This window comes from Miscanthus floridulus, chromosome 2 (assembly GCF_019320115.1).
Source record: "Miscanthus floridulus cultivar M001 chromosome 2, ASM1932011v1, whole genome shotgun sequence".
Lineage (NCBI taxonomy): Eukaryota > Viridiplantae > Streptophyta > Magnoliopsida > Poales > Poaceae > Miscanthus > Miscanthus floridulus.
The window spans coordinates 125,110,758-125,125,238 of record NC_089581.1 but is presented as its reverse complement, the minus strand read 5'-3'; the positions used below and the strand labels follow the sequence as shown (position 1 = coordinate 125,125,238).

The 14,481-nt window shown below is 50.5% G+C and overlaps 2 protein-coding genes across 2 annotated transcripts; one reads left to right on the top strand and one right to left on the bottom strand.

Annotated features, from left to right (window-relative positions):
• Positions 1-219: 219 nt before the first annotated feature.
• On the bottom strand, positions 220-1,917 carry LOC136537007 (premnaspirodiene oxygenase-like). The gene is made up of 2 exons (XM_066529117.1): positions 1,456-1,917; positions 220-1,338 (listed from the first exon to the last, which is right to left on the bottom strand). Exons 1-2 carry the CDS (start codon positions 1,915-1,917, stop codon positions 220-222), a joined length of 1,581 nt encoding a protein of 526 aa, XP_066385214.1.
• A 3,917-nt stretch (positions 1,918-5,834) lies between these two features.
• Positions 5,835-7,727, top strand: LOC136539575 (pentatricopeptide repeat-containing protein At5g67570, chloroplastic-like). Its single transcript, XM_066531541.1, has 3 exons — positions 5,835-5,911; positions 6,383-7,515; positions 7,608-7,727. Exons 1-2 carry the CDS (start codon positions 5,837-5,839, stop codon positions 7,145-7,147), a joined length of 840 nt encoding a protein of 279 aa, XP_066387638.1. The 5' UTR covers positions 5,835-5,836; the 3' UTR covers positions 7,148-7,515; positions 7,608-7,727.
• Positions 7,728-14,481: the final 6,754 nt, after the last annotated feature.

Sequence of the window (14,481 nt, the reverse complement as noted above, 5' to 3'; positions counted from 1 at the left end):
GACAATGCCAAAAAAATAGTAATTATGGTAAATAATTAGCATCATTAGATCGATCATTGAATATATTTTTTATAATAAACTATTTAGAGATACAAATATTGTTAACATTTTCTATAAACTTAGTCAAACTTAAGAAAGTTTGACCATCACGATTTCAATAAGACTCTTTTTATGGAACGGAGTAGTATGTATTAACAATAGTGAAGTATACATTTTAACCTATACAGTTACTTTGCACCCTGCTGTTTCGGCAACGAACGGGGTAGCACAGAGTAGGAGAGGCGACTTGCGGTGGACACCAAGGCCAGGTGCCTCTGTCATGTCAACCTCATCGGTGCCCTCCTGAAGGGACCAATCAAAGTGGTAGAGGAGCTGCACGAGCGCCATCTCCAAGACCGGCAGCCCGTACGAAATTCCAGGGCACATCCTCCGTCCAGCACCGAACGGTATGTACTCGTAGCTACTCCCCATGAAGTCGGTCACGCAACCCTCGAACCTCTCGGGCTTGAACTCATCAGCGTCGTCCCAGTACTTGGGGTCCCTTCCGACAGCCCACGCGTTGACGATGACCCGGGACCTCGCCGGAATCGTGTAGCCCTCGATCTCGCACGCGTCGATGCTCTCCCGAGGCACCAGCAGCGGCACCGGCGGGTGCAGCCGGAGCGTCTCCTTGATCACGAGCTTCAGGTACGGCAGGCTGGCCGCCTGGATGTCGGCCTCCGAGACGGCCGCCTTGCCCCGGAACGCCTCCCGGACCTCGCACTGCAGCTTGCCCATCACCCTCTGGTTCCGCATCAGCTCCGACATGCCCCAGTCCAGCGACGACGCCAGCGTGCCCGTCCCGGCCGTGAACATGTCGAATATGATCGCTTTGATGCTGTTCCGGTTCAGGTGGAACGACCCGGAGGAAGCTCGCTCCTGCAGGCCGATGAGGAGGTCGACGAGGTTCTCGCCGTCGTCGTCGTCGTCCTCGGCGGCGTCTGTTCGGCCTCGGCCAGAAGCAGACCTTGTCTGCTTGTCGTCCCGGGCACGTGTCCTCTCCTCTATGACTTCCTCCAGGGTGGAGTCCACCGTCCTGTGGACGTCCTCCAGCGTGCGCCGCATGCCGGTCACCGCGGCGAGCACGGGTCGCCAGGTGGGGAAGAGGTCGGGGAGCTTGAACCCGCTGGACAGCGCGACCCCGGCTTTCATCGCGGTCAGGAAGCCGCCGGCGTTCCTGTGCTTGTTGCCGAAGGATGCGCGGGAGACGATGCTGATCGCCAGGTTGTAGAACATCTCGCTGAGGTCCACGGCCGTCGATGGCCCGGCTGCTCGTATCCTTTCCACCTGACTCGCCATCTATACATGCATGCATGCATAATACATGAGTAAAGGGCTAAAGGCTGATGTACAAAATAAAATATTGTACGTCTCAGAACTCAGAAGTAGTGAACTAGTGATGGAGAAGTGTGAGACCTCCTGTTCCCTGATGTGTCGGAAGGTGAGCACGCGCTTTGGGCTGAGGACCTCGGCGGCGCAGAGCTGCCGGAGCTTGCGCCAGTACTCGCCGGACGGGGAGAAGAGGATGTCGGCCCAGCGGTAGAGCACGATCTCGCCGCTGAGGAGCTTAGGGCGGGTGGCGAAGTTGGCGTCGTGCGTCTTGAGCACCTGGCGCGCCATCTCCCTGGACGACGCGACCACCAGCGGGGTCTCGCCCAGCTGCAGCATCATCAGCGGGCCGTGGACGCCCGCGAGGTCCCTGAGCGCGCGGTGCGGGAGCACGTTCACAAGGTGGTGCATGCTGCCGATCACCGGCAGCCTCCACGGGCCCGGCGGGTGCCTCACGACCTTGCTGGGCCTCACCAGCAGGTGCGTGAGGATGTGCACTAGGGCCACGGCAATGGCGGAGACGACGAGGAGGCGTTGGAACACTTCCATTGTTGGTGACTTGTGTACGTACGACGCACGTAGACCTGTGCAGCACGTACGTTTGAGCCAACTGTGAACGATACTGCTCACTGCTGTGTGTGTGGCCCTGGCCCATGGGGGCACTACATATAGAGTCATGCCTCGTGTGGGTATAGCTGTACATTACATTACTATTACTGACTGCATGTTCCAGTCCGTCGCTTTCCAAATTGTTTTTCCAATTTTGTCCTCTCTCCCAGCGAGAAACGGTCAGTCAGCTATCATTTGTATGGTTCAATGGTCAACCGTGTGCTCCGATGATATTATATTGCCCGATCGTCGAATAAGCTCTTGCAAAACTCGAAGAGGTCAGCCCAGTTGCTTCTCTGGCAACTCCACTGAACTGCGGCGACGACACGTAGTAGTAGGCTCTTCTTGTGCAGCGACGACGTTAGTACGCTCTTACGGCTTAACTAGAGAACGAGATAAAGATACCGTGGGCAGTAGCCCTCTTGAGACCTTGAGTGATGGACAGCTCATGAAGCTGACTAGTGACCGGTCGTCTAATATTACCCGGTAATACGTACCTCATCTACCTAAGTACTTTTTCAGCTGCTCTGTTGTTATTCAAAGGATCAAGCTTCGTCTAACTAGCTCCTTTCTTCAGCGAAACAATAATAATAATAATCATATATGTATGTAGCCAGCACAATTTGAATCGTTCCACGCAGATGTATAATAAGATGACTAACAACCAGAACACCAAGTAAATAAAAAGGGTGGTGATGCCGTACAATTCCAAAGGTTCCTATCTGCTTAGCTAGCACAGCGGTTTCTCCGGAACAGAGTATTGCAGCGTTTGTTGCACTCTCCACCGTTCTAATTAAATTATAGTTTGCGTCGGTTTTATCCTAAGTCAAACATTTCTAACTAGCACCGCACTACCACTATGGGAAACAGTGGCTTTGCCGCGGCAAAGCCCACAAAACACTTGGCAAAGGCTTTGCTGAGTGTAACACTCGGCAAACAACACACGACATCTACAATGCCGGCAAACGTCTCTTTGCCGAGTGTTTTCTATCGGGCACTCGGCAAATACTTTGCCGAGAGCTGAAACCGACGCTCGGCGAAAAAAAATAATGTGACGGCGCGGAGACGGTCACGGCGCGTTTGCCAAGTGTCCCGGACCTGACACTCGGCAAACATGCCTTCTTTGCCGAGTGTCAAATCCCGGGCACTCGATAAACACATGCCTTCTTTGTCGAGTGTTAAATACTGGAGACTCGGTAAAGACTGACCTAATCCCGGGCACTCGGTAAAACATGTCTTCTTTGGCGAGTGTTAAATACCGAAGACTCGGTAAAGACTGACCCAAAATATATAAATATTAGCTTCTTTATTGAGTGTCGCTACCGGTGAGGTGTGGTGGTATGGTGGCGGCGCACGAGGTGAGACTTGAGAGCTGCGGTGACGGTGCCCGGTTCTCTATTTTTTATTTTTCTCTGTCTTTTGAAATCTGCTTCACAGCCGGTTGAGAGTCTGGTGGACTTTCGGCGCTTGCTCGACCTTCACTACCCAATGCCGGTTCCAATTCTGGTAGTGATGACCGGCTTGGAACCGGCGGTTAAAGGTGAATATGTTGTAGTGCTGGTCAAGTTGGCCTCTATCTATATGTAACTAGAGGTTCACATCAACATGAAATATTTATGAGCAAAAACCAAAGACAACAGTGCAGATCCGGAAACGGGGTAAGAGTTGGGCTGAATAAATAAAAGCTAAAATATTACTAGCCCTAAACTAAACAATATGATAAAATTAAAAGGCAACGAACGCAAATAACATTATCAATTCAAAATGCTAAAGAAACATCTAAAACAAAGTTTGTGAGTAAAAAGATACCAGGAGAAAAGATATGGCTAAAAGATCATATTATACATCTGCATAATTTGTCTCACCCATCATCTTCAAATCGAGAATAAAATTTTAAGTGTTATAGTAATTCACACAAACAAGATTCAAATAAAATTTTCCACCCTAGCCTCCAGTGACAATTGGCAATCACAACAGGATGAAGCCAGTTACTGGCTTTGTTACCATCTGCAGCCACGGAGGGAGGGAAGGTCGAGGCCGTGAGGGACGAGGGGCACTAACTACCTATTCTCGTGCTATGTTGCGGTACAATGGATTGCCCTTGGCCCTTGCCCCGGTGGCTCAGCCCTAGTCGCTGCATGCTAGCCTTGCAAGGAGCGTCCTGTCACAGCTCGAGGGAGAGGAAGGAAGCAGAGCAAGTTTAGCGGGAAACGGGAAGAAAAACAGGGCAAGAACAGATAATTCAGTTGGAGGTTTGTTTCTCATTTCAGGCACGAATCCTTCAGACCAAATACAATGGCTTATAAAGGCCGTCACCGCCTCTCCTTTACTGGGCCGATCCTCTGCAGCCTAACGGGCCAAGCCCATCCACTAAGCCTTCTGGTAATCCCGCGCCTTGCTTGAACTGGTCGCCTTCGGCCCATGCTCCTTCCTACTCAGCCACTTCTACGTGCCGGCTTCCACTCAAAAAAAAAAAAAAAAAAAAAAAAAAAAACTTCCAGGTGCTGCCTCACTTGGTAACAAGTTCTTGATATTGTCGCCCTCTTTTGTAGCAGCTTCTCCCCAAACTGTCGGATAACGGCATCGCATGCCTTGCACATCCTCCCATGAAGCCATGGACGCAGGTGGTTGTTCCCACTAAACCAAGACTTGGTTTGCAGGAGAGAACCACCTGGCCATAGGACTCTGAGATGCAAGGAGCTACTCTGGATTCAACTGCACTGATGGATCAGTAGCTACTGAATATAGAGTTTCCAATACCTCAATTTGTGGAGGAACATGCTTCTTCAACTGAGATACATGGACGAATGATGGATTGCTGCTGAAGGAGGCAAACCAATTTGTAAGCCATTAATCCCACTTTGTCAATGATTTTGAATGGTCCAAAATACTAAAATTCCAACTTATGATTACTGCAAAAGGCCACCGAAGATTGAACATGTGGTTGTAGCTTGAGATACATCATCTCACCCACGCTTAATTCCCTTTCATAATGATTCTTATCAGATTGATGCTTCATTCGCTTAAAGCTGACTGATATGAGGTGTTATACCAAAATTCTGCCAATGGAAGCCACTTATGCCTGCCAGTCCCTAGGACAAGAATAGCCTCCAAACATTGATTCACTCTCTCAGTTTACCCATCAGTTTGTAGGTGATACAATGAACTCATGAGCAATTGAGTATCTGACAAGGCAAAGAGTTGCTGTCACAGTGTGCTTGTAAAAGCTCTATGCCTGTCAGATATTATAGCAATGGGTAGCCCATGTAGTTTGTAAATATAGCTAAAGTAAGTCTGAGCTACCTGAGACGGTGGTAAAAAATGAGCATACTTGAAAAATTTGTCCACCACAACTAAAATGACATCCCATTTGATATATTTGGGCAGACGTTCAATGACATCCAAGCTAACTGTGTGCCAAGCCTGATCTGGGACTGGAAGAGGTTGCAATAACTCAGACAACTTCACATGTTCACTCTTAGCTTGCTGACACACTTGGTAGCTCTGAACATACTGAATGACAATTTGTGGTTAACTTTGGCCAAGAAAATAGAGCTTTGATCCTATGGTAAGTGGCATGAATCACAGAGTGTTCACCCAATCCACTAGAATGTTAAGCTTGCACAATGTGCTGCTGGGCCGACACATTGTTGCCTACCCAAACTCTGCCTTTGTGTCTAATGATACCATGTTGTAGTGTATAGCCTTTCCCATTATCAGACTGCACACTCAACTCAGTTAGCAGTTGTTTTTCCTCAGGAACTTCATCATAACCTTGTTGTAACCTTTCTAACCAAGATGGAGTACTGATAGAAATAGCCGTATAAGTGGCAACTCTCCTGAAAACAGGGATAGAGAGATGGCTCTGTCACATCACTGCCTAGATCAAAGCAAATATTCATGGTTGCTCATCAAGGCATGTAGAGCTGGAAAGGTAATAGCTGTAACTTACGGTCTACAAATGAATACATGATTTATTTCAACTCTTATTGAAGTATATACCATTTTAAAACCAAATAATTGTCATTTAAATTCTCTCTTTATCGTCCCTTTTATTTGTTTTTTGTGGGCTGCTAGCGCAACCTGTGTAAGTGTGTGTGGTGGGGGCGGGTTGGGGAGGGCCAGAGGGGGGGGGGGGGCGTTAATCTATGTTTCTTCTTAATGCAATGATATGCAGCTCTCCTGCGTATTCGAGAAACAAAAAAAATTCTTACTCATGTCTGTTTTATGTGCACTGAAAACTTTTTGGTCATGTTTACACTTTTATGTACTTCAATTGAAAGGACCATGTTAAAGACCTACAATTTCATGCCAGATGTAGTTGTGGAATTTTTATTCCAAGAGTGGCCTAAACAGGAATTATTTTTTAAAGAAATTATTTATTCTCTTTATGATTTATGTGCAGTCAAATTTGCTGGAGCATGCGCTCGACTCGATACTTGAAAGAGGAGAGATCCCTGATGTACAGCTGATTACTGAATTGATATGCCAGTCTATTGCTCATAGAGATTATGGAAGGACGCTGCAGCTCATGAATTTTATGACTGAGGCTTCAATAAAAATGAAAGAAGTCGAATGGGTTTACCTACTGCAGAAAAATGTGTATCAATTCAACATTGATGCCCTTGAGGGCCTTATAAAGTACCTCAGTACTAGTGGTACTATCAATGCTGATCCTGCACTTGGTTTAGTAAGAGCACTGGAGTCCCAATGCGGGATAACTTTAGTGAAGGGCACATATTTGCTAACAGATGATACCAGTACTCAACAGTGTGGACTCTCTTTGCTTGAGAGTGAAGACAAATATGCAAGTAGCAGTCTGGCAGAACAAGATCAGCTCACTTGCAAGAACGTGTGCACTGATATAATTCTTGACGTCCCTGATTCTGATAGAGAGATCCCTCAGTTAGGTGTCAGTGCTGTCATGAGCAGGGACATCTCATTAAGCGGTCTACGATTGGAAGACAAACACGAGCATTCTGATCTTGGGCAGCAGGGTCCACAGGTGTCTGCAATTGACGAAGTACTTGATTCCATGAATTCTTATGGTGTCAATTCATATGGAGAGATGCCATCAGCTTCAGAGATTCTTGAGTTATGGGAGCAGGAGAGGATAAATGGCATGTTTTCTCCAAAAACAGAAAGCAGAACCACTCTTATTAGAGGATAAATGAAATGCTGGCAGATGTTATTTGATATGGGGCTATGGGCAGTGCAATTCTTGCATAAATTACCGACAGCTGCTGGAAATTTGAAGGCCCCTAAGTTGGTTCATGGGATTCCAGCTGCAATCGTATTGCCTAAATCATCATCAGGAGGCTCTTATTTGTGTGATCACATCATATCTCGTTTTGGATGGTCCATACTATGCAAAAGCAGGGAATGTATAGATATGTAGTTGTGAATTCATCCAATCAATGTTGCAGAAACACTAACTTATGCTCAGAAACAGCAATTTAAAGCTGGGTTCGTCCACTTGAGCAGTTAGCTCAGGTTAATAATCAAACTTTCTGCACGACTTTTCTTTTTACTGCCCTGGTATGGATCTTATCCTTTTTCTCAAAAGAGGGATTTAATCTAAGACAAGAATCTAAGACCATATACTAAGACAGCAATAAAAATTCCTTCAGAATTTGACGATGGAACATAGGTCAAAATTTGTTCAGTACAGAGCCCTGATACTGGGGACCTCATGGTGGCGACAGAATGTGGGTCCTGTCTAAATTTGATGTGTCTGTGGATTTGTTCAATAGTCGGAGATCAAAGGAGATTGCGCTAGTGCTCAACGGTGACGATGAAGATTCCTGCAGCGTACCAGATCTCCATGAGTTAATGGGCTCTTGGTTCAGTAGCTTGCGTAATCATCTGAAAAATGTGAAGTTGCAGTTTGAGTTGGAAGAGCTGAATATCTTTGAGGTTTCTCTAGCCAAGTTCTTTGCAGAAAATCGCAAGGTCCTTGAAGTGCTCCAGATCGAACTTTATAAGTCATATTAACCACAAGGTCGAGAGATGGAGGCTTAATGTGTTGATTGATGGTAAACGCCTTTGGGTAAGGCATCCTCCCTATGTCTAAAACCAAAAATAGCTCTAATACAATATGTTGTAGGCTGAATGTTGGATTTGTGCAGCAAAACTTCAACGAACAGTTTACAGTGTACTCATTTATTGCTTAAAACAATTAATCACATGTACCATTGATCCTCGTCTGTCTATTGATAGATGATACAAGATACATGGCCGTTGTGCTTGGTTAAAAAAGACCTATTTTTTCATCTATTGCCATACATATATCAGATGAAATAGAAACTTTAGCTCTTCTTCCGCTGGACTCTGTAACACAGACAGGCTAGGGGAGGTGTGTCCCTCGTATTGAATATGTATCCAATAGGGATCATATAAGAGTAGATTTCACAGGTGGTTAAACTTATTCCGTGTTCTCAAATCATTCTCGTACTCTCATTACTTGTAATTTACATTTTTAGCACTCTAAACTCAGTTTGTCGTACCAATCGGTCCATCCCATGTCTCTGCCCCTGACCACTGATGTGGCATGCCACCGTGGCTTAGGTGGGAGGTTTGACATTGCTTGTACCCGTTTCTAGTGGAAGCATTTTACATATAGCCTCCTACAAATGTATGGGTCACATGTACAATAATTTGGCCCTTCTCCCTCTCTGTCCTCTCTCTCATCTATCTATCGTGCACACATCCCCCAACAATTGCCATGGCTTCAAACCCAGGGAGTTCTTCACTGCGGCAGCGCAAAGGCCACATCTCTAGTTGATCCTGTGCACGAACTGCATATGGAGGAAGGTGATTGTCGATGTAGAAAGTGACCAACTAGTAAATGTTTATAGTTTTGCTATACGTTGTGATCGGAGGTGGCCTAGCACTCAATGACACATGATTTATACTGGTTCAGACAACGTGCCCTACGTCCAGTCGGGGTCGGTCAGTGACTTTATTCCTGAGCCCAGGTGCTCGAAGTTTACAGTGGGGTTACAAACAAGAAGGAAAAAGAAGGGGTGTACAAGAGGTTCGGTTGGCTCCGGTCAGAAGGGCCAAGAGCGACAGGAGCTACGCTATGAGCTAAGTGTTCAAGTGTGTGCTTGGGGTACGAACTCGGCGGTTCTGTGGTTGTGAGTTAGTGAACTTGATCAACTGGAATCCCCCTCCGTTGGAGGAAGCGCACCCCCTATTATAGATGAAGGGGGCGGCTTTACAAGTGAGAAGGAAAGGGTGCGTATGTTACTGAGCCTTGTTACCCACACCTACCGAGCCTTGTTGCCCACACTGGTGGGTATAAGATAATAGTAGGCACCTACAACACTGTTGATGTTACTGTAGAATGGCAGAGAGGTCGTGCTGCCTTTTTCAGGGATGATGGACGTCAGTACCTGAAAATACTGTTTGATGCCTAGAGGCATGTGAGGAGTCTCGCTATGTTCACCCGGCACGGTAAATCCTGGTGCCCATACCGCTATCGATGTCCAGAGGCACGCGGGGGGCCTTACCGTATGAGAGTTTTAGCGGCCCCTACAATACTGTAGAGGGAGATGTCGGCGTCTACAATACTGTTTGTGTCAGGGTGGCTGCAGAGTCTTGTTTCGTGCAGGGTATGGTTCCTAGTACAGTGGTTTTGACTTGTGAGCCTTGCCTTGCCTTTCTTCGCACGTCTTCTTGTTCCTACCGAGCGGGCGTCTCCAGTCGGATGGCTCCAGTCGGCTCTAAGTGCGCCGGTCGGAGAAGAGCAGTGAGCAGGGTTCCTGCGATCCCTCGGTCGGAGACGCGGGGTTGGAGCCAGAAGTAGTGTTTTGGGCTAGGCCTTCCGATCGGAGAGGCCGTCCGGTGGCGGCTGGAGTCGAAGCGAACGCTCTAGTCGGAGAGGTGGGCCGAAGCAGCGTGATGAGAGGGCGTTGTTCCTCTTCGGTCGGTCCTTCCGGTCGGTGACTGGGCCGCCCTTCTGGTCTGTCGTTTTAGACTCTTGGGCCGAGCCTTGGCATGGAAGCCAGTCCCCGAGAGACCCCGGGTTGATGAACCCGACAGGATCCCCCGAGCCCCCGGGTGATTCGAATAGAATCGTCCGGGGGATTTTTGTCTTGCCGGCGGGTGCGCGCGAGCGCACCCGCGGGTGTAGCCCCCGAGCCTCCGGGCGGTTTGGGCAGAACTATTTGGGGGGTTTTCTGTGTTGTCAGTGGGGGAGTTTTTTCATTTTTGAGACAGAGTTTTGTTGACCAAGGCGTCGTTGTGCAGCCGAGGCGGTTTTTAATTGTTTTGAGAGATTGGGCAAGAGTGAGCTTGTGGACCCTGGCATCAGTGCACGCCGTGGATCGAGCGAGAGAGTCAGTCAAGGGTTTTAGATGAGATGGAGCTTCACTGATCCTGGCATCGATGCGCACCGTGGGATCGGGTGAAGCGGTTAGTTTTAGACAAGACAGAGCTCACAAATCCTGGCGTCGATGCGCGCCGTGGGATCGGGTGAAGCAGTTAGTTTTGGATGAGACAGAACTCACTGACCCTGGCGTCGATGCGCACCATGGGATCGAGCGAGTTGGAGTCATGTTATGGACGAGACAGTGCTCACTGATCCTAGCATCGATGCGCGCCGTGGGATCGAGCGAGGGAGTCAGTCTTGGATGAGACAGAGCTCACTGATGCTGGCGTCGATGCGCGCCGTGGGATTGAGCAAGTCAGAGTTGTGTTTTGGACGAGATAGTGCTCACTGATCCTAGCGTCGATGCGCGCTGTGGGATCGAGCGAGGGAGTCAGTCTTGGATGAGATAGAGCTCACTGATGCTGGTGTCGATGCGCGTCGTGGGATCGAGCGAGTCAGAGTTGTGTTTTGGACGAGACAGTGCTCACTGATCCTGGCATCGATGCACGTCGTGGGATCAAGCGAGGGAGTTAGTCTTAGACGAGACAGAGCTCACTGATGCTGGCGTCGATGCACGTCGTGGGATCGAGCGAGTCGGAGTCGTGTTTTTGGAGTCGACGCGAGTTTGGAGTCGTGGTCCCTAGTTTTTTTGGAGCGTAGTTGGAAGTGTAGCTGGATGACGTGTGTGCGGAGTCGACGCGAGTTTGGAGTCGCGGTCCTTGGTTTTTTGGAGTGCAGTCAGAAGTGTAGTTAGTTGGTTAGTTTACAGATCGGATGAGGTGGTGCTCGCGGATCCTGGCGTCGGTGCGCACCGTGGGACCGGGCGAGTTAGAGTCGTGGATCCTAGCGAGTTCGGGGTCGCAGTCCCTGGCGTTTGTCTTGAGCCCCCGAGCCCTGTTGGGCCTTCGTAGGGGTCGATGTGAGTTGTGTGCGTTACCCCATCCTCGGTTCCTCACAACCAGAGGGGCTGAGTCTTGTCGCCTATCCCGATCGCTCAGGCTCGAACGACATCGCTCGGTGAGTTCGCTAACGGGTATGATCGAGTGGAATCCGGGTCCGTCATTCGTGATAGGGTCGGCATAGCCCTCTTGTGACATCCCACTACTCCTTTACCTGCAACCCGACAGATGCCTGGGTCATTTTGGAGACTGACCCAGGGGGCCTAACGGCCTCTCCTTGATGGAGATTCTGTGGGCTTAGCGAGAGGTTCAGGATCGAACGAGAAGGTTGAGATGACCCGGTCTGCCCGACCAGGCGAGGGCCGCACGGGGCTCATCTACGGTTTTCTCCCCTGGCTCTGTTGGTTGCTCATGTCGAATGAGGCAACCGCCCTTCGTGACGCAACACGGAACATTGTGATGCATTTCGCTACACATGCGATGCTTAGTTCCCGAGCCCCTGGGCGGTTCAGGGCCCGAATCGTCCGGGAGGTTCGGGCATATGGAATGAATACGCGTATAGATGTCTGAAATGATTGTAAGGAAATAGAGGGGGTTGTAGTGCTTACCTTGATGGCTCGAGTGTCAGGGTCTAGAGAGCTTTAGTCTAAAATGTCCGACCGGGACCTGCGCTCGTCAATCGTTGGTGAGTCCTTGTGTGAACAGTTTTTGTATTAATGAACACGTGCTCACTTTGATGACTTGAGTGATGGGGTTCGGAGAGCTTTAGTCGGAAATATCCGACCAGGACCCATGCTCGTCGTTCATGACAGAGTCGGCATGGCCTACATGGGGTGCCCCTTTGCTTCCTTTCCTGTCATTCGGTGTCTATCCTGAATGATTCGATCGACTCAGGGGGTCAGGTGATTTCTTCCTGCGGAAGATTTCACTTTGGGCTCCTCTAGGTCTGGCCTGGGGAAGCAGGGAGCCAACCGCGTGTGGTGGCGCTTTGGTTCCTATGCCCGTCGTGCAATGGTGGTTGGTTGTGCGGTAGTGGTGGGCCATGGCCAGGCCACATCCCCTCTGATCAGGAGTCGTTCCGTCATGCAGGGCATGTCTCATCGATCAGGGCGTGTCTTATCTGCATTAAATGGGAAAGAGAGAGAGAGAGAGAATTCCTCACTCCGCCGTTCCATCTTCCTCGATCGGTGCGCCCTTCCCTGACTGTTATTTCCTTTTCCTTAAGTAGGAGAAGGGAGAGGGTTTTTTCGCCCCGTTCTTTTGCCTGTTCCTCGTCTACCGCCGCCTTCCCTCTTCCTTCTTGCCGTGAGCGTTCCTGAGAGCCGCGGAGGTTTTTAGGAAAGAAAGGGGAGAGAGCGAGGGGATGAGAAGAACTCACCAATCCTCTTGCAATCCCAGAGCGAAATGTCGGACTAGAGGTCGTCCACCGTGAGGAAATCGGTGCTGGAGGCTTTCGTCAAGAAGGGGTTTCTACCACCGTAGGAGGTGGCGCACTGGAGGGTTCCCGGGGGGAGGAGTTTTCGTAGCCTCGGCCTGACAAGGTGGTGTCCTTCCTCACCTTCCATGAGCGTGGGTTGGGATACCCTGCGCACTGGTTTTTACACGGACTCCTTAATGAGTGGGGTCTGGAGCTGTAGCACCTTAATCCGACAAGGGTGTTGCATATCACCGGCTTCATCACCGTCTGTGAGGCTTTCCTCGGGATGGAGCCGCACGTGGATTTCTTCTAGCGGCTATTCTCTGGGAGGACCCTGACAGCAGGGAATTCAGCCGAAACCACATCGGTGGGAGGTTTCGCCTTGCAGAGGAAGCCGAGCGCAGGAGGTTCATACCCCGCATACACCCCCTATGACTCCAACTGGGGCTGGCATGGGGAGTGGTTTTACATTGGGAATCCAGCGGTGGTGCCGTTCCCAGCGTTCACCGGTGGGAGGCCGGAGAAGCAGGATAGCTGGTCGTGGGGTTGGGCTCGCATGGAGAAGCACACGGTGGGAGTCATCAAGGAGGAGCTCTGGGGGCTCGTAAAGCGGGGCCTTGATAGGGTGCGGGTGTTCCACACCCTCTACCACCGCCAGGTTGCACCATTGGCAGAGAGGACGCGGCCGATGTGGAGGTACAGCGGCCAGCCAGATCTGGACCATGTATCACCGGAGGACCTGCCAGACAACGAGGTCTAGAGTCCGCCTCGGCCGGGTGCTGTAGTTGAGGCCCAAGGAGACAGTTGTGGGGAAACCCATATCATTCAATGCCTCAGTCGTATCCAGACTAGTATGATCCCTTCCTTTCCGTTCGTGTCTCTTCCTCTGCTTTTCCTATTTCTTGATTTTGGGCCATTCGTTCCGTAGGGGCTTGAAAAGTACAAGTCCTGGCCACACCTTCCTAAGGGACCGGAGGGCGTGGCCCGGTGGGCCACCCAGAAGGAGGCGGCAGATACTAGGAAGAAGAAGAGAACCAGGGAGGTTCGGCAGAAGCAGGAGAAGGAGCGAGAGGTCACTCGACGCGTGAAGGCTGGGGAACGTAGGAGCGACGTTGAGTCGGAACTTGCATCGGATGATCCTACGGATATGGATGGCATGGTCTTCTCCGACGAGGAGGAGAGTCAGGAGGTCATTGTGACCTCGGTGGAGCGTTGCGACCCTGTGGCGACGTCCGCTGGTGAGGAGCATGAGGCCGCGTGGCGTGCGGTGGTTCCCGCGCTGAGGAAGCGTGCGGCGAGCGTGGACGCCGTTGGGGGACGGGCGATGAAACGGACGTGGTCACCGTGCCCCTTGGCGGTGTCGCTGGTCTCGTCATCGCCTGTGGTGGACGTGGTTGAGCAAGCCGGGTGGTCCGAGGAGCAAACTAGCACTTGCACGTTGCCGGGACCGGTGCCAACGCGCGACTCGCAGCCAGGGGAGGCCCCGCCTGCCGTGGTTGTGGTCGAGCATGCTGAGCAGTCTGAGGAGCAGACTAGCGCCCGCATGTTGCGCGACTTGCAGCCGGAGGAGGTCCCACCTGCTGCTCTGGTCGAGGAGTCCCGAGCCAAGGGTCGTGGCGACCCGCAAGTCGGGTATGAGCTTGTTGGGACGACTCCATCCCCCGCTGAAGTGAGGGGGCGTAGGTCATAGCCTGGGAGTGGCCCGTGTGCTATAGGCCCACTGGGTCTTGGTTTTAGAGTCATGCCGCTCGCCTCTCGGTATGTTTCTGCTTTGTTTCTTCAATCTTTTACTGGTTGAGTCTTTTTGGAGTGTG

What these genes read in the sequence shown, in the direction of transcription:
- LOC136537007 (XM_066529117.1), bottom strand. Translation starts at nt 1,917, where the DNA reads ATGGAAGTGTTCCAACGCCTCCTCGTCGTCTCCGCCATTGCCGTGGCC. An exon ending in GACACATCAGGGAACAGGAG is followed by an intron (nt 1,339 to 1,455) that starts GTCTCACACTTC and finishes ATGCATGTATAG; the next exon opens with ATGGCGAGTCAGGTGGAAAG.
- LOC136539575 (XM_066531541.1), top strand. Translation starts at nt 5,837, where the DNA reads ATGGCTCTGTCACATCACTGCCTAGATCAAAGCAAATATTCATGGTTG. An exon ending in AGGCATGTAGAGCTGGAAAG is followed by an intron (nt 5,912 to 6,382) that starts GTAATAGCTGTA and finishes ATTTATGTGCAG; the next exon opens with TCAAATTTGCTGGAGCATGC.